The following is a 19,397-nucleotide window of genomic DNA, read 5'->3' as shown; positions in this document are numbered from 1 at the left end:
TCAAATATTATAGCTCAGAATTTTTTTTAAAAAATCTCTTTACTGTTTGTTTCTTCTAAAACTGCTTCAAGCCTGCATATTATTCTCATATTGGACCTCCTCGATGTGCATTGATATTTTAAAATATTTTTATTCATGATTTCCATATCTTTGTATTCATTCTCTATACTATCAATATGTTCTCTATTGATTGAATGGTCTAAGCTGTTTTTGAAAGTGAGCATTTTATAATTTTTATGTGATTAAAAAAAAAACTCAAGCCAAATTTCCAGGAACTCTTCTATGCCTTCCAATGCCATGCTCTTAAGGTTTCTTATTTCATATAAATTTGTGTATCCATGTGTGTGTGTGTATATATATATATATACACACACGTATATATATATATCTACTTTTAAAGTTTTTCCTTCAAATCCTTTTTTTAAGCTACTACATTTCTTTAAATGGCTTGATATCACTCTTTATCTTTGAATGTCAATTGAGTAGAGCCTCCTAAGCACCTGAGTATTTTAAGGCAGAATTTCTTTTGCAGTAGTGAACCAGTTGCTGCTGCTGCTGCTGCTGCTAAGTCACTTCAGTCTTGTCGGACTCTGTGCGACCCCATAGACGGCAACCCACCAGGCTCCCCCATCCCTGGGATTCTCCAGGCAAGAACTGGAGTGGGTTGCCATTTCCTTCTCCAATGCATGAAAGTGAAAAGTGAAAGTGAAGTTGCTCAGTCATGTCCGACTCTTCGTGATCCCATGGACTGCAGCCTACCAGGCTCCTCTGCCCATGGGATTTTGCAGGCAAGAGTACTGGAGTGGGGTGCCATAAGCATTATTTGGTCAATTGGTTGAACTGTATGAGGAGAAAGCTCTTTCTTCTCAAAAGTAAGCTGGGAAAGGCTATTCTGACCTTCTGGCCGCAATGCAAAACCAGCCCCTTTCAGAGCTGTATGCAGCAACCAGGCAGGAGTAGGTGCATCTTCCATCACCAGCTGCCCATTCCCACTCCAGAGCTCTGGGTCAGCCTCATCTGCAGAATTAAGCATCTTTCAATTCCAAGAATCCTCATACCATCTCCAACTCTGCAAGCACTGACATACACCTGTATTTTCGTTTATTAGAACTCAACATCTTGTATATCTGGATTTCCTCTAGGCTCCATCCATTCACCCAGTTATTTAAATATTGTGCTCTTTGGCAGAATGTGGAGACCAGGTAGACCCCTATTGGACCAAGAGATGAAGTTTCTCAAAAACCAGGGACTAAATGTTTGAATTTTAACTTAAGGGCAAGAGGAATCCACTGAATTTTAAACAGGTGAATGAATGTGATTAAATCTGTAGTTTAAGAAGAAATAATCTATTCAGTCTGTTCATATCCCTGGGGGCAGGAAGAGTGGATATAATGGAGACTATAAGAGCCTAGATTAGGGCAGAAATGGAGGTTTAAATACAAATACAACTGAGTGGGGATTTAGGTGTACAGTCAGTGGTACCTGGTTGTAGACTGGTTATTGGGGCTGACAGAAAAGAAGACGTTGACCAGGTTTTTTGGTGAACCTGGTGGATGATTAACTCTGCAATGATGCATAAAACACAGCGGGCCATATTTATTTTGGAGATGATGTATCCTTGCATGCTCTAATACCCATGTAGCAGTATATTTATAAATTCCTAGAGGACTGACTAAAGAGTGTGGGCATTTGAATTTTGATACATATGGCTACAGTGATCTGCTTTTCATCCCTCTGGGTCATCCCAGTGCGCCAGCCCCAGGCATCCTGTGTCGTGCATCAAACCTGGACTGGCGATTCGATTCTTATATAATATTATACATGTTTCAATGGCAGATTCATGTTGACGTATGGCAAAACCAATACAATATTGTAAAGTAATTAACCTCCAATTAAAATAAATAAATTTAAATTAAAAAAATAAACATAAAACAGAGATAATCACAAAATAAAAAGATTTTAAACATTATTAAATTATGATAGAGTAATCATACAATTAGATAAATTATTTATGTTTACATTGGTTTTTAGTTGCTAAGTCAAAAAAAAAAACTGATTTGGGGGTGGAGGTTACCTAACACATGAAAAATGATGGCTTGCTGTCAGTTTGATTTTTACTTTTTAAAAAAATTTTTGAGAGTAAGAATGAACCTCTTCTAAATGTTTGGAAGACTAGAAGATAGTTATCCATTAATCTCCCTGCTCAATCTTCTATTGGTGGTTTTCTTTTCCTTATAATTTTTAAAGCTTTTCATCTAGTGAGGACATCAGGTCTCTGTGGCCTAAGCATTGCAAATATTTTTATCAGTTATCAACAGAATGTTTTGTTATCTACAGAATGTTTTAATTCTTATGTAATCAAATTGCTCAATTTTTTCTTCTGTGATTTCTGAGTTTTTAAATAATGTTTAGAAAATCTTTCTCTATTCCATAGTTATTTAAATGTCATCCTCTCATTCTTTTACCTAGTATTTTCATAATTGTATCTTTAAGCTTAAATATTTAATTCATATAGAACTGATTTTGATGAAAGGAGATAAGACTTCACACATTCCTACTCATGACCCTAAAACATTCACTGAATAGCCCATAATTTCCTCCTTTACTATTTTAAAATAATACTTTTTTTAAAGCCATGAATTAAATTTCTGCATGTATATCTCTATTTTTGAAATCTCCACTCTGATCCATTGAACCTATCTATTTTTGTGTTGATCGAAACTGTTTCAGTTATTGTGATGTTATATTTATTATCTTTTGAGGCTTATTCCATTCACCACTCTTGAGAAACCTATATGCAGGTCAGTAAGCAACAGTTAGAACTGGACATGGAACAACAGACTGGTGCCAAATAAGAAAAGGAGTTCGTCAAGGCTGTATATTGTCACCCTGCTTATTTAACTTATATGCAGAGTACATCATGAGAGACGCTGGGCTGGAAGAAGCACAAGCTGGAATCAAGATTGCCAGGAGAAATATCAATAACCTCAGATATGCAGATGACACCACCCTTATGGCAGAAAGTGAAGAGGAACTAAAAAGCCTCTTGATGAAAGTGAAAGAGGAGAGTGAGAAAGTTGGCTTAAAGCTCAACATTCAGAAAACGAAGATCATGGCATCCAGTCCCATCACTTCATGGGAAATATATGGGGAAAGAGTGGAAACAGTGTCAGACTTTATTTTTGGGGGGCTCCAAAATCACTGCAGATGGTGACTGCAGCCATGAAATTAAAAGACACTTACTCCTTGGAAGGAAAGTTATGACCAACCTAGATAGCAATATTGAAAAGCAGAGATATACTTTGCCATCAAAGGTTCGTCTAGCCAAGGCCATGGTTTTTCCAGTAGTCATGTATGGATGTGAGAGTTGGACTGTGAAGAAAGCTGAGCGCCGAAGAATTGATGCTTTTCAACTGTGGTGTTGGAGAAGACTCTTGAGAGTCCCTTGGACTGCAAGGAGATCCAACCAGTCCATTCTGAAGGAGATCAGTCCTGGGTGTTCATTGGAAGGACTGATGCTGAAGCTGAAACTCCAATACTTTGGCCACCTCATGCGAAGAGTTGACTCATTGGAAAAGACCCTGATGCTGGGAGGGATTGGGGGCAGGAGGAGAGGGGACGACAGAGGATGAAATGGTTGGATGGCATCACCGACTCGATGGATGTGAGTCTGAGTGAACTCCGGGAGTTGGTGATGGACAGGGAGGCCTGGCGTGCTGCGGTTCATGGGGTCACAGAGTCGGACAGGACTGAGGGACTGAACTGAACTGAACTGAACTCTTTTTTTAACTGATAGTCTTACTTGGTTATTTTCTAAATAGACTATAATTAAACTGTTTTGAAAAAAATTTTTGATATTTATATTAAGTGAAAGTGAAAGTTGCTCAGTCCTGTCTGACTCCTTGGGATGCCCGACTCTTTGCGACCCCATGGTCTGCAGCTCACCAGGCTTCTGTGTCCAAGAGATTTTCCAGTCAAGGATACTAGAGTGGGTTGCCATTTCCTTCTCCAACGGACTCTATAGTCCATGGAATTTTCCAGGCCAGAATACTGGAGTGGGTAGCCAGTTTCCTTCTCCAGGGGATCTTCCCAACCCAGGGATCTGATCCAGATCTCCCACATTGTAAGCAGATTCTTTACCAGCTGAACCGCCAGTTTAATTTCCAGATTTATAGATTAATTTGGGAGGAAATTCTTACCTTTATTATGTTTAATTTTCTTAGTCAAAAGAATCTCTATTCACTTATTTGTGTCTTCTCCTTTGTGTATAAAATTGATAACTTTCTGATTTTTATTTGCATGAGAAAAAACTATTGATTGTTTAGTCACCTCTAGTTAAGAGCTTTATAGGTGACTGTCTTTGACTTTCCACATATAAAAGCATATCATTTGCAAATGATAATTTTCCTTCCAATTTTTATGATTTTTTCCCTCTTTCTCTTATCTAATTGCATAGGCCAGTAACTCCAGAACAGTATCAAATAACAGTGATGACAGTATGCAATCTTGTTTTGTTTTCTCTGACTTTACTGGAAATGTTTTAGGTGTTTAACAAATAAGAAAAGTTTTACCAGCTTTCGGCAGAAAAAAACCATACACTGTTTCTGTATTTTCCAGTTCTCCTAAGGTTTTTTCCTCGTTGGCTTTCGTCTAACATCTTCAAAGTTGGAAACTCCCTGCATTTGTGTAAAGATAAATTACAAAGTATTGGGAGCATCCATTACTCCAAAGGAAAAACTGTGGAGTGCGGACAGTCAGAACAAAAGGTTAGGAAAAGTTCCTTTAGGACAGGGCCAAGCTCTGAGAGTCACTTTATAGAAGGAAGAACTGGAGCGTGGGGAGGAGTCGGGGCCACCCCCGCCCCCAGCCTCGCGTAGGTGCCACCCGCGGAGATGAAATGTGAGCCCGGGTGGCCGAGGACGCTGGATCTGCTGCTCAGCCTGCCGCCAGACCGCCCCGGGGACAGACAAAGAGACCTCGGCCACAACGCAGCCCCGCGCGGCCGCCCGGGCTCCCCACGAAAGCTCCCAGCGCGATGGCCTGGTCACCGCGCCACCCCGCTTTCCAGAGCGCTACCCGCTCCATCTGATCGCCCTCCGGCGCCCCCATCCTCTCCCGGTGCTGGGGTCGCCTTTGGCTCCCAGCTTTCTCTACAGACCGGTTCTGCTTGTCCTTCTGTCCTGGCGCGCCACCTCCGGCCACCGGTTTGGATGGACGCGCGGAGGGTGCCCGGGTGTCCAGGGGTCTTGCTTCCGAAGTTGGTCCTACTCTTTGTCTGCGCAGGTCGGTGACCTAGGGCTGCGGGAGCGGGGGGACTAGGGCTCCGGGCGGCGCTGGGGTCACTGTCCGGGCAGCGCGGGTTGAGCGGGGCGCGGTGGGAGGTCAGAGGCCGGGTGGTCCCCGCGGGCAGGGGAGAACCCGCGCGCGCCCGCCCGGGGCTCGACCTCCACGCGGTTCTGTTTTGTCCCTTTCCTTCCACGTGTCCTTTTCGCTCTCTCTCTCTCTCTCTTTTCCTTTCTCTCCGTGGAACAGATATTTATAACCCCAACCCCACATTTAAGGGATTTTCTTTTTATTTTCTGGATAGGGTGAGAGTGGAGACTGAGCAGTGGAAGGAAAGCTTTTTTTTTTCTTTAAGCACCCGAAGTTCAGAGATATCACTAAGATTTTCAGATAAACTGGCGACTTTTCAGTAAAGGCTACCGCTACCTTATTCCACCTTCACATGCTGAATATTCCAGATTTTTCTTTTCAGAAACCAACCCAAAAAAAGCCATAGACTGGTGTTTTCATTCTTTAGAAGATGATTCTCACGTGTGGTGAACAAGGCAACTGGAAGCTTTGAGTTGAAATATACAGTTTTCAAGAGGCATATTTGTTTTTGTTGAGCTTGTTAAGCCCTTGTTTATAGATGAAGAGTATCTCATTTCCCTCATCCTAATTTTTCTTGGCTAGAATTGCTAGCTAATATTAGATGTAGCGAAGACGTTTTCTTGTTTTGTGACTGATGTGAAGCCCAAAATGGTCTTTCCTTAGTTATTCAAGTATAAAGTTAATTGCACATGCAGTTTTCCATCTGCTTCATATTTTTAAAAAACAGGATAAAAGCAGAGTTTTTGTAAAATTTTTCATGTCTCTGACTTCCTGTAATAAAAGCCACAGGCTTACCTATGACCTTGCAATACTAAATTTATATATAGTACTGTGATTTACCTTTTGATATTTGCAAAAATAATGGCACCTGAAATGAAGATGGTCTTCACTATTCCTACCTGAACATCAACAGAATTGAATTTCTCATTCAACCTTGGGAGAAATGAGTCACAATGATAACTCCTATATAAATTTACAGTCTATTTTTAAAAATGTAAATTACTGGCCGTCTGTGAGTTGTTTCAAAGATATTTTATTGTAGGGAAAATGCTGACCTTCGAATACAAAATGCATAAAATAGGGAAAGTACTTTCTATTTATTGAGAGTCCACGTCGTAATGTGTTTCCAGCATTTACTTCTTTTACTTAAGTCCTATAAAGTTTGCAGAATTTGAGAGTCTAACAGAATCAATTGCATTAATATCCATTTTATATTCAAATCTTTTCACTAAGTGATTCGGAGCGATGACAATTCACTTCCACTGTTTACCAAAAGAAAACAAGAATGAGAAAATAGAATATAGCAAGTGAAATTTTAATACCTTCACTCATCTTCAACCACATCATCGAATAACTTTTTCTTGTTCTTTTGTCTATTTTATTCTCTTTGGTGAGCTGAAGCTTCTGATTTTCCTTCCCTTCTTCCTGTTCCCCCAATGTTACCTGTACACCACCCCCACCAACACCCAGGATTCAGGGAACCCAAGCAGCTGGCCAGCAGGGAGCTTGATCAGTGTAGAAGTTTTTACTCCATTCATTCCTTCTCCATCTGCATCCCTCCTCAGTACATTACAAAGTCATAACTCACCAGTACTAGGTCAGCTTATCACCTTTGATACATGATTAGCTAATGCATTTCTGATATTAATTCCTGAGCTCTTTATTTCAGAGGTTTCTTTATGCTTGCAGCATTTACTCAACTACTGTTTATTGAGTGAGGTATGCTGAGTGATGCCTAGGACAGAAGTCATACTTTGAGTCTTGTCTGGAAGATAAACTGTGCCCATTACTCGACGTCATAAAAAGCTGTATTATGGAAGAGAGACAACAGTGTACTTTAGGTATTCAAAGGAGGAGACTTTACTGCTGACTTAGGAGTATATGCTCCATAAAAATGATGTCTGTTTCATTTAGCATAATATTCTCAGAGACTAACAAAATGCCTGGTCCATAAGAGGAGCGCAATAAATATTTGCTCAGAGAATTTGAATTGAGGAGGGTTTTTAGGACCTAAACCTTTGAAGTATAGGGAAGCCTTGGACATAAGAAGATAAAGTAGGATAATGTGTAAACAAAGGCAGAAATCATGAGAAGTGTAAAAACAGACAATATAGTTGGGTTGGAACTAAGAGATAAGGCTGGAAGTGAGGATGGGGATGAGATGAGGGAACACTACAGAAATAGAATTAATCCAGAAGTGAAGTGAAGTCGCTCAGACGTGTCCGACTCTGGGACCCCATGGACGGTAACCTACCAGGCTCCTCTGTCCATGGCATTTTCCAGGCAAGAATACTGGAATGGGTTGCTATTTCCTTCTCCAGGAGATCTTCCCGACCCAGGGATTGAACCAATGTCTCCTGTATTGTAGGCAGACACTTTACCGTCTGAGCCACCAGGGAAGTCCGGAATTAATCCAGACACCCTGTTAAATGGATTGCCAGCTTTAACGGGACAAAAACTTGTCGATGCACTGTGTGTGTGTGTGTGTGTGTGTGTGTGTGTGTGCGTGTGCGACTATCACAAAGGTCCTCTTTGCGACTCCATGGACTGTAGCCCACCAGTCTCCACTGTCCAAAGAGTTTTCCAGATAAGAAAACTGGAATGGGTTGCCATTTCCTTCTCCAGGGGATTTTCCCGACCCAGGAATCAGACCCATGTCTCTTAAGTCTCTGACACTGGCACGCAGATTCTTTACTGCTGAGCCACCTGGGAAGCAGTCCATAACCTGAATTATTTTCCCCAAAGAAAATATATTCATACAAGATCCATTTGTTAGCGAAATAAAAGCAAGGTTTCTATACCTGAAGCATTGTGTTTGACTTTGGAGTCACTTTTGGAAAGAAATCCAACGGAGTGTTTATATTATTATCTAACTCCCACTGCAGGGTACAAAGACAGGATTTGGCCAAGGTTTTAACCTTCCTGGCCTGTGCCAGTGATTTCTGTCCCCTCCCTTTCCTTCCTTTCTGATCCTTAGCTGTGGATTACAAGAGCCAATTCTGAGCAAGTGCTTGGAGCCAGACGCTTTCCTGTTCTACACATTCCTTGAGAAGGGAGTGGGGAGGCTTCTTCCAGATCCTGCCTTAAAGTCACTGAAGAAAATTGGAGCTGGCTAATTTTCAGGAATATTAACTTGAGTATCAGTAGTAATATTATTTATCTTCTGAGGGCCATTGGGATGTTCCATGCTTTCGCAAGTGAGAAGTTATCTCCGTATTGTCCAAACTGTGATATTTATAGGAGTATTTTCAAATGAACCGGAGAAAGCAACTAACCTCTCAAGAGAAGTTTGAGGTGTGATTGACATCCACATTTGGAAATGTTGTGATAGTGAGTGTATTTGTCATGCTAGTAAAACTTCCCTTTTTAGTTATTTTAGACCCCTGGGTCAGGAGGATCCCCTGGAGAAGGAAATGGCATCCCCCTCCAGTATTCTTGCCTGGAGAATTCCATGGACAGGGGAGCCTGGCGGGCTACAGTCCATGGGGTCGCAAAGAGTCAGACACAACTAAGCGATTAACACACACTTTCAGTTGTTTAATTCTGGGAAGCAGACAAAAGTGCTGGAAAATGCCATAAAAATAATAAACAGTGTGTGACAGGATCTAGATATTTGCTGCAGGTATAATCCGGCTTCTTGGCGACAAGACTTGGGGTTTGGTTTCCTGAAACGTTGGTTCAAAATATTTTGATAACACTGTGACCTTATAATAATAGTAATTGAATCTTTGATAATCTTGGAGAGCTTAATAAGATGTCACTGTCTTGGGTGTTGTTCAAAAAGGATCCCGTGAAGCTACTGAAACATTACTTGTCGTGCTCCACCAGAGTAAGGCGGGGTGTCAGCTCTCCCACTATCTGAATGGCTTTTAAGTGCACAAAGCAGAACATCCCAGCTAAGTGCTTGAGATAACTGAGCAGTCTAAATATTTGAATTAAACAGTACTAAAAATGAGAGCTATGGAAATTCCCTGGGAAAATGGTAAAATAAATTGCAAAAAGCATACACAGAATATTAATGCAAAAAGCATTAATGTCAATAAATCATTAAATCACGTTTCTGTCTTCAGAATTTTAAAGTGGATTTAAGTAGAGTTACTGAATCTTACAAAAGTAATTATTTTCCCTTTTCATGCCTTCTTACCACATCCTTGAAGAAAACATTAACATTTTTTCATTTATGAAGTAGAAATAAAATTGAGGGAAAGAAAACATGAACTTTTCACTTGTTCCACAAAGGTCATGCATTATTGATAGAGGTGAATGAACTTTGCTAGTTTTGTGATCACATCAATTTGTAAAGAATTATTTTGTCAGGGAGGTGATTTAAAAGCCAAATCTATATTTTCCTCTCTAGACAAATCAATTACATGGACTTGCAGGCATAAATATAACATTTACACTTTTATATTATGACTTTGACAGGAAAACAAAAGTCTTGTATAATTTTGATAAGAATTATTGCCTTCAGAGATTGAGTTGGAAATGACCTATTTTGTGATTCTTCAATGTGTAACTCAAATTATCAGACTATATGTACACATGTTTTCTTACATGTACCTGAAACTCACATATCCATTATAATTTATACCACTGATTATAACTGATTGTAACTAAAAGATGGGGCTTCCCAGGTGGTGCTAGTGGTCAAAAACCCACTTGCCAATGCAGGAGACATAAGAGACTCAGTTTTGATCCCTTGGTCGGGAAATCCCCTGGAGAAGGAAATGGCAACCCACTCCAGTATTCTTGGCTGGAGAATCCCATGGGCAGAAAAGCCTGGTGGGCTACAGTCCATGGAGTTGCAAAGAGTTGGACATGACTGAAGTGACTTAGCACACACATAACTAAAAGATAGCCTTCACTTGTTAAACATAAATCATTTAGATGAAATAAAGAATTTTTTTGACAGGTAGGGTAACTTTTATTCAACATTTGGTATATTTTTCCTTGCCAAAAACATGGAAAAAAGTGAAGTGGATGAAACTGGAGCCTATTATACAGAGTGAAGTAAGCCAGAAGGAAAAACACCAATACAGTATACTAACGCATATATATGGAATTTAGAAAGATGGTAACGACAACCCTGTATACGAGACAGCAAAAGAGACACTGACGTATAGAACAGTCTTATGGACTTTGTGGGAGAGGGAGAGGGTGGGAAGATTTGGGAGAATGGCATTGAAACATGTAAAATATCATGTATGAAACGAGATGCCAGTCCAGGTTCAATGCACGATACTGGATGCTTGGGGCTAGTGCACTGGGACGACCCAGAGGGATGGTATGGGGAGGGAGGAGGGAGGAGGGTTCAGGATGGGGAACACATGTATACCTGTGGTGGATTCATTTTGATATTTGGCAAAACTAATACAATTATGTAAAGTTTAAAAATAAAATAAAATTAATAAAAAAAAAAAAAAAACAAGGCAGTGATTTTGAGCCTGGAATACACAGAAAAAAAAAAAAAAAAGAATAATTTGGTTTTGTCAGCTCTGGTATGTCTTTTTTAATCAGAAAATACTTTCTCCCTTCACATAGTGCTGTTTCATATCTTATTGATTCTTAAATCTGACATTAAATAAACTCTTAATTATTCACCCATTAATTATCTATAGGAACTTTTTCCCACAGCTGACTCCAAATGGATTGACAGGATGCGCAGACTCGTATGTGTTACCTTATGTATGCACGCTGTAGTTATGAAGACAAAAATGGTAGAGAAAAGCCTATAATGCAGTCATGAAAAACATTCATTATTTTAAAATGATTTCCAGTTGTTATTATTCATGTCAACACTTTCCGTCAAATATATTTAGGATTAACACTCTGAAGTCAAAAGACTTTATCATTTAAAATTTATCATAAGAACTCTGTTGACAAATTGAATGTCTGATTGTTTGGATCACTCATTCCTCCCTTCTTTGTCTCTTTCAACCCACTCTGACTACCCGTTATGGTGCTTGATGCAGGAGGTTCCAAGAATGGTCTTTGCCTTTTCTAGATTTATGTTTGATAAAGAGGAAGAGAGCTTCCCAGGTGACTCCGTGGTAAAAAAAATCTACCCACCAGTACAGGAGACTTAGGTTCCATCCCTGAGTCAGGAAGATCCTCTGGAGAAGGAAATGGCAACCTCCTCCAGTATTCTTGCCTGGGGAATCCCATGGACAGAGGAGCCTGGCAGGCTATAGTCCATGGGGTCACAAAAGACTCAGACATGACTTAGCAACTACAGAACAACAAGGAAGCAAGACTAGTTTAAATGTTTACAAATGTTTTAGAATTCTGAGCACTTTGAAAATCTAAAAGCACTAAAGAGTGGTCATTGATCAATTAAGATGTAAAATAATTTTTTTGTAAAGCTGCGATTTTAGAATAGTAACTATGTGGATGTGGTTTTTATTTTGTAGAGGATTGCCTTGCTCAGTGTGGCAAAGACTGCAAATCTTACTGCTGTGATGGAACCACACCTTACTGTTGCTCCTACTATGCCTATATTGGGAATATTCTTTCGTGAGTATTAATCACATTTGGCAATATTGGTACTCTTTCCTTTGCCCAGTTATGTTTTGAAAAAGTGCTAAGTTATCTTTTGAATAGAAGATTTTTAAGATTGGCTGTTGATATAAAATCCTTACTGGAGATTCTAAACACTCATGACAGTCTAATGTGTCATATTTTTTTCACTAAATGTGTAAATTAATATACAACATAAATTGCTTTTATTAGAAGTTTAAAAGATATTCTTTTATTGCTTAGTTTGTATCTATGATAATAGTAATAATAATGTCCTAAGTAGATCATATTCATTAACATTGTAAATGATATATTTTTGTCTGCTTTGTTAAAAGATTAAAGTTTGTCATTTAATGATAGCCAGTTTATTTTGCCACCCATGTATTTGTCAGACTCATCCAGTAGATACCAGGGGAAAGAAACTTTATAAATAAAAAACATTTGAGACATCAAAGGTCAGTTTTTACCTAAGCAACTTCAGGCAACAAGATAAGAGCCTAAGAAAAGCTAGGTGGCAACAATGTAACCTGATAACCAACTACAAAATCAGTGAAACATTAACACAGAGAATATGTTAAGCATTTGTCTATAACTAATTAATTTATTTTAGAAATGCTTCTGGGCAAGGGAAATGGACAAGCAGAAGCTGCCTGCAGGGTTGTATGCCTGAGAACTGTGCAACTCTGTCCTTCTACACACACCTTCGAGTTGAGAAATAGAAGTCAGAGAATTAAGAACATATGAATTTCACCCATGGGTGACCATCACTCAAGGCTTTCAGGAGTCTGCTTCTGTCCCCCTTACTTTGTATTTTTCAAGTGACAATCAGGATGATTTGAAAACTGTTCTGTTGTGACTTAGTCTGTGTTCTATGAAGGCTTAAGTAGAGCCAGGAAAGATTCCTCACCGAGTGATACATGCCTGTCCATTTTAGGCAGCTGTCCAGTGAGAAGGTCTGTAAATCATCCTCTGTTTCCTGAGAACAGAAAACCTGGCGTAGCATACACTTTCTAGACGCAAAGTGGGGTTGATCTTAGAGGTTATGTCTCGCTGAATAAGGCCAGAAAGAATGAATCAGAGTTCAGGATACTTTTGAAGATTGTCATGGCAATGGAAGAAATGTCAGGTTGTCATAAATACTGATGAATAGAATCTAAACATTCTTTGAGATACGTATAAATTCTAAATAAAATGTTTGAATTTTTCCTCATTGAAGACTTGGTAGAAAAACGTTAAGTCCCCTTACATTTAGAGAAAGGTAAGAATCAGTTCAGAATACCTTAAGTAAAAAGACAAATAATGATGTTTCGCATTTGTATATCATTTCATGCTTTTTAAGTAAATTAAAGTTCTTGATTACTAAATTCAAATTTTATTTTTGGGTGGTCTTCACAGTCCGGAGGCTGCTTGTTCTAGGCAGATGTGTGAGTGGGCCTCATAGGTGGTATAGGTTGGAGCAGCCTGGGGTCAGATTGCCTCTGTGACTCTTTGGTCCTCTGGCACCTGTTCTAGGTCTCTGCCCACTAACTGCATCATAGCATGCACTGTACTCCCGTTTCTCACCTCATAGATACCTCCACCCTGATCAATACATATAGAAGACATGAATACTTTTAATCAAAGTACTTAAATATTTTTAAATTTACCATTGGGCTTTACATGCTTTATACCTACCATCAGATTGTTCTCTCTCTCTCTTTTTTTAATGGTACCTGTCCTTTGAACTAATTTCATCACTTGGTAAAGAATTCATTGAGTTATATATTTATCTAGGTTTTTAGGGCCATGTACTTGTTATGTTTGAAAAACAGAATTGTGTTCTGTGGATAGCGGAAATAAACACAGATGGCATAATATTTCAGGCAGTTAAACTGAATTTTCTCTTCAAAATAGAAGCCACCAAGTAATTCCCTTGCTAAACAATTCTTAGAGAAAAAAAGAGCTTTAAAGTGTTTTCCCCACTGGATAAAGAATACATTTTCAGGATTTCCAGTTATTGTTTAAGATTTGAAAAGAGTTAACTCCACCCAAAGCTTTCCTTTTTTTTTTTTTTAATTAAGGTGGGGGGAATAGAAAAAGAGCAAATAATTCCGAGAATGCTTACAGAAGTTCTTTCATGCGCATGTTTTCAAATATTACTATTTTGGAACTCATAAACTCTGCTTCCTCTCTTGCAAGCATCTAGGCACACTCTTAGTAAAATCAGTTTTTTCATCCTAACAAAAAATTTAATCTTCGTGGTCATCAGTAAGGTAATAGGGAAGAAAGCAGTAAACATACTAGAATGTTATATATCCTAAATGAATAATTTTATAAATTGGTTTTAATTTGGTTTCTAGTCTTATTTATTTTTAAAATAGAAAATGTCTTGGCCTAGCTTAAAATGAGCTAAAGAGAATATAAACTACAATTTGGGCCATTGAAGACTATGTATAAATTGGTAAGGTAAGGCACACTTGATTCTTCTTGCTGAGTCCTCTCTCCAAAATAATCAGAGTAGAAATATTTAGCCCTTAATTCTGCTTATTTCAGCTACCCTTTCTAAACTTTTTAAAATTAACCATTAAGAATTGTTTTCAAATACATCCCAAAAGCTAGCATTCAATTTACCTTTTAGTTTGAAAGTATTATTTGACTTAGATCTCTCCCTTTTACATATTTTATATTCTAAATATGAGTTAATTTTGACAAATAAATTCAGATCTACCCCCTTTTTCAGTTAGAAAACTTTAAATTCATATCTTGTGAGAACAATTTAAAAATTAAACTTTAAAAATACTTTTAACAATCAAAATATAATTGATATGTAACATTATATTGATTTCAGACATACAACATAATGATTTAATATTTGTATATACTGCAAAATGATCACTACAATAAGTCTATTTGACATAAATCTATTTAAAATGTCATGCCTGCTTTTGCTCATTATGGTCACGGATATTCACTTCCATATAGAAAAGTAACAATATTAGTTTTTAGAATTTAAGGATAATTTTTGCAAAAGTCAACATATACTGTGCAATCAATTATTTACAGATATATATTGCATGTCTGTTACCATAGCAGCATAGGATCCAAAGATGAATAAATGATGTTCCCTGACCTTTATGATCTCTCAATCTAATAAGAGAAAAAGATGTACACAAATAATTCTAATTCAGTGAATTAACTTATGAAGTGTTATTGAAGGGCCAAGAAGAGAGAAAGCAATTAAGTGTGTGTATGTGTGTGTGTGTCTAGAAAGAGATGTTTAGAAAAAACCTCATAAATATGAAATTTGAACAGTTTTAAAGAAAGTAGATTTTTACATAAGTTAACAGTGAAGAAAAGGAAGTGTATTCCAGACAGAGTCTCCGCTATAAATGCAGAGATTTAATAAAGGAAATGGTCAGTTTGGGAAAACCCATGTTGATCAGGGTTGCTAGAAAAGGAAGGTTAAACTTTAGGTAAGACAAAAGGTAGATACTTACTTTTATAGACTTTTATTGGTAGATTACATAATCTTATTGGTCATGTTTAACAAAACTAAAATAAAATAATTCGGTGTTTTTCTGGAAATAAGATATCTGGTTTCATGTAGAAAGGACACATTCTTAGATCCCACTAAGTGAAAGCGTTAGTTGCTCAGTTGTGTCTGACTCTTTGTGACCCCATGGACTGTAGCCCACAGGGCTCCTCTGTCCACAGAGTTTTCCAGGCAAGAATACCAAAGTGGGTTGCCATTGCCTTCTCCAGGGGATCTTCATGACCCAGGGATTGAACTGGGTTTCCAGCATCGCAGGCAAATTCTTTACCGTATGAGCCACCAGGGAAGCCCCTTAGATACCACTAACATGAGGGACAAAGGTGAGAAGCCACCAAATGAAGATTATTATTTATTCCATAGAGAACAAACTTAGAATGAACACTTTGAGATATTACACTTTTTAGTACCATTTATGATAGAAAATATGACTTGGGAACTATTGGTCCATTTTTTACATTTTTTAAAAATTTATTTACTTTTTATTGAAGGATGCTTTACAGAATTTTGTTGTTTCATGTCAAACCTCAACATGAATCAGCCATAGGTATATAGATATCCCCTCCCTTTTGAACCTCCCTCCGGAATCCCTCCCCAGCCCCATCCCTCTAGGTTGATACAGAGCCCCTGTTTGAGTTTCCTGAGCCATACAGCAAATGCCCATTAGCTACCTGTTTTACATATGGTAATGTAAGTTTCCGTGTTACTCTTTCCACACATCTCACCCTCTCCTCCCCTCTCCCCATCCATAAGTCTGTTCTCTATGTCTGTTTCTCCACTGTTGCCCTGCAAATAAATTCTTCAGTACCATTTTTCTATATTCTGTATATGTGGGTTATAATATGTTTATCTTTCTCTTTCTAATTTACTTCACTCTATATAATAAGTTCTGGGTTCATCCACCTCATTAGAACTGACTCAAATGTGTTCTTTTTTATGGCTGAGTAATATTCCATTGTGTATATGTACCACAACTTCTTTATCCTTTCCTCTGTTGATGGACATCTAGGTTGCTTCCATGTTCCAGCTATTGTAAATAGTACTGCAATGAACAATGGGATACATGTGTCTCTTTCAATTTTGGTTTCCTCACAGGATATGCATAGGAGTCAGATTGCTGGGTCATATGGTGGTTTTATTCCTAGTTTTTTAAGGAATTGCTATTGCAGCCATGAAATTAAAAGATGCTTACTCCTTGGAAGAAAAGTTATGACCAACCTAGATAGTATATTCAAAAGCAGAGACATTACTTTGCCAACAAAGGTCCGTCTAGTCAAGGCTATGGTTTTTCCGGTGGTCATGTATGGATGTGAGAGTTGGACTGTGAAGAAAGCTGAGTGCCGAAGAATTGATGCTTTTGAACTGTGGTGTTGGAGAAGACTCTTGAGTGTCCCTTGGACTGCAAAGAGATCCAACCAGTCTATTCTGAAGGAGATCAGCCCTGGGTGTTCTTTGGAAGGAATCATGCTAAAGCTGAAACTCCAATACTTTGGCCACCTCAAGCGAAGAGTTGACTCATTGGAAAAGACTCTGATGCTGGGAGGGATTGGGGGCAGGAGGAAAAGGGGACGACAGAGGATGAGATGGCTGGATGGCATCACCGACTCGATGGACATGAGTTTGCATGATCTCCGGGAGTTGGTGATGGACAGGGAGACCTGGTATGCTGCGATTCATGGGGTTGCAAAGAGTTGGACATGACTGAGCGACTGAACTGAACTGAACTGATAACCATCTTCCATAGTGGCTGTGTCAATTTACATTCCCACAAACAGTGCAAAAGCATTCCTTTTTCTCCATAACCTCTCCAGCATGTATTGTTTGTAGAGTTTTTGATGATGGCCTTTCTGACCACTGTGAGGTGATATCCCATTGTAGATTTGATTTACATTTCTCTGATAATGAGTGATGTTGAGCATCTTTTCATGTGTTTGTTAGCCATCTGTATGTCTTCTTTGGAGAAATGTCTGTTTAGGTCTTTTTCCCACTTTTTGATTGGGTTGTTTGTTTTTCTGGTATTCAGTTGTATGAGCTGCTTGTATATTTTGGAAATTAATCTTTTGTCAGTTGTTTCATTTGCTATTATTTTCTCCCATTCTGAGGATTGTCTTTTCACCTTGCTTATAGTGTCCTTTGCTGTGCAAAAGCCTTTAAGTTTAATCAGGTCCCACTTGTTTACTTTTGTTTTTATTTCCATTACTTTAGGAGGTAGGTCATAGAGGATCTTCTTTGATTTATGTCATTGAGTATTCTGCCTATGCTTTCCTCTTAAGAGTTTTATAGTTTCCAGTCTTACATTTAGGTCTTTAATTCATTTTGAGTTTATCTTTGTGTATGGTATTAGGAAGTGTTCTAATTTCATCCTTTTAGTGTAGCTGTCCGGTTTTCCCAGCACCATTTATTGAAGAGGCTGTCTTTGCCGCATTGTATATTCTTTCCTCCTTTGTCAAAAATAAGGTAACCTATAGGGGCATGGGTTTATTTCTGGGATTTCTATCTTGTTCCATTAGTCTTTATTTCTGTTTTTGTGCCAGTACGATACTGTTGATGACTGTAGCTTTGTAGCATAGTCTGAAGTCAGGAAGGTTGATTCTTCCAGTTCCATTCTTCTTTCTCAAGACTGCTTTGGCTATTCAGGGTCTTTTGTGTTTCCCATATGAATTGTGAGTTTTTTGTTCTGGTTCTGTGAAAAATGCCATTGGTAATTTGATAGGGATCGCAATGAATCTGTAGATTGCATTTGGTAGTATAGTCATTTTCACAATATTGATTCTCCCTACCCAGGAACATGGAGCATCTCTCCATCTGTTTATATCATCTTTGATTTCTTTCATTAGTGTCTTAAATTTTCTATGTACAGTTCTTTTGCCTCCTTAGGTAAGTTTATTCCTAGATATTTAATTCTTTTTGTTGCAATGGTAAATGGGATTGATTCCTTAATTTCTCTTTCTGATTTTTCGTTGTTAATACATAGAAATTCAAGTGATTTCTGTGTATTGATTTTGTATGCTGCAACTTTGCTAAATTCACTGATTAGCTCTAGTAACTTTCTGATACTATCTTTAGGGTTTTCTATGTACAGTATCATGTCATCTGCAAACAGTGAGAGCTTTACTTCTTCTTTTCTAATCTGGATTTATTTTATTTCTTTTTTTTCTCTGATTGCAGTAGCTAGGACTTCCAGAACTATGTTGAATAATAGTGGTAAGAGTGGACATCCTTGTCTTGTTCCTGATCTTAGGGGGAATGCTTTCAGTTTTTCACCATTGAGAGTAATGTTTGCTGTAGGCCATGTCGAGGCAGATTCCTTTGATATCCATTTTAATCATAAATGGGTGCTGAATTTTGTCAAAGGCTTTTTCTGCATCTATTGAGATTATCATATGGTTTTTATCTTTCAATTTGTTAATATGGTGTATCACATTGATTTGTGTATATTGAAGAATTCTTGCATCCCTGGAATAAACCCAACTTGATCATGGTGTATGAGCCTTTTGATGTGTTGCTGAATTCTGTTTGCTAAAATTTTGTTGAGGATTTTTGCATCCATGTTCATCAGTGATGTTGGCCTATAGTTTTCTTTTTTGTGTGTTGTCTTTCTCTGGTTTTGGTATCAGGGTTACGGTGGCTTTATAGAATGAGTTTGAAAGTGTTCCTTCCTCTGCAATTTTTTGAAAGAGTTTTAGAAGGATAGGCATTAGCTCTTCTCTAAATGTTCGATAGAATTCTCCTGTGATGCCATCTGGTCCTGGGTTTTGTTTTTGGGGAGATTTTTGATCACAGCTTCAATTTCAGTGCTTGTTATTGGGTTGTTTATGATTTCTAGTTCTTCCTGGTTCAGTCTTGGAAGATTGAACTTTTCTAAGAACCTGTCCACTTCTTTCAGATTATCTATTTTATTGCCATATAGTTGTTCATAATAGTCTCCTATAATCCTTTGTATTTATGCATTGTCTATTATAACCTCTCCTTTTTCATT

At 38.2% G+C, this 19,397-nt stretch overlaps 1 protein-coding gene across 1 annotated transcript in view; it reads left to right on the top strand.

The window, feature by feature from the left end:
* The first annotated feature begins 4,888 nt into the window (after positions 1 to 4,888).
* CYYR1 (cysteine and tyrosine rich 1) overlaps positions 4,889 to 19,397 on the top strand; it is a 117,997-nt gene continuing 103,488 nt past the window's right edge. Inside the window, exons 1-2 of the mRNA XM_086412625.1 lie at positions 4,889 to 5,283; positions 11,784 to 11,886. Of these exons, the coding sequence (XP_086268751.1) occupies positions 4,893 to 5,283; positions 11,784 to 11,886 (494 nt within the window). The 5' untranslated portion in view covers positions 4,889 to 4,892. The remainder of the gene's footprint in view (positions 5,284 to 11,783; positions 11,887 to 19,397) is intronic.

This window comes from Bos grunniens, chromosome 1, assembly GCF_055505025.1.
Source record: "Bos grunniens cultivar Pamir isolate PY7600 chromosome 1, Bosgru_T2T1.0, whole genome shotgun sequence".
Classification (NCBI taxonomy): domain Eukaryota; kingdom Metazoa; phylum Chordata; class Mammalia; order Artiodactyla; family Bovidae; genus Bos; species Bos grunniens.
Note: the sequence above shows the minus strand (reverse complement) of the source record. Positions and strands in the feature narration are given on the sequence as shown.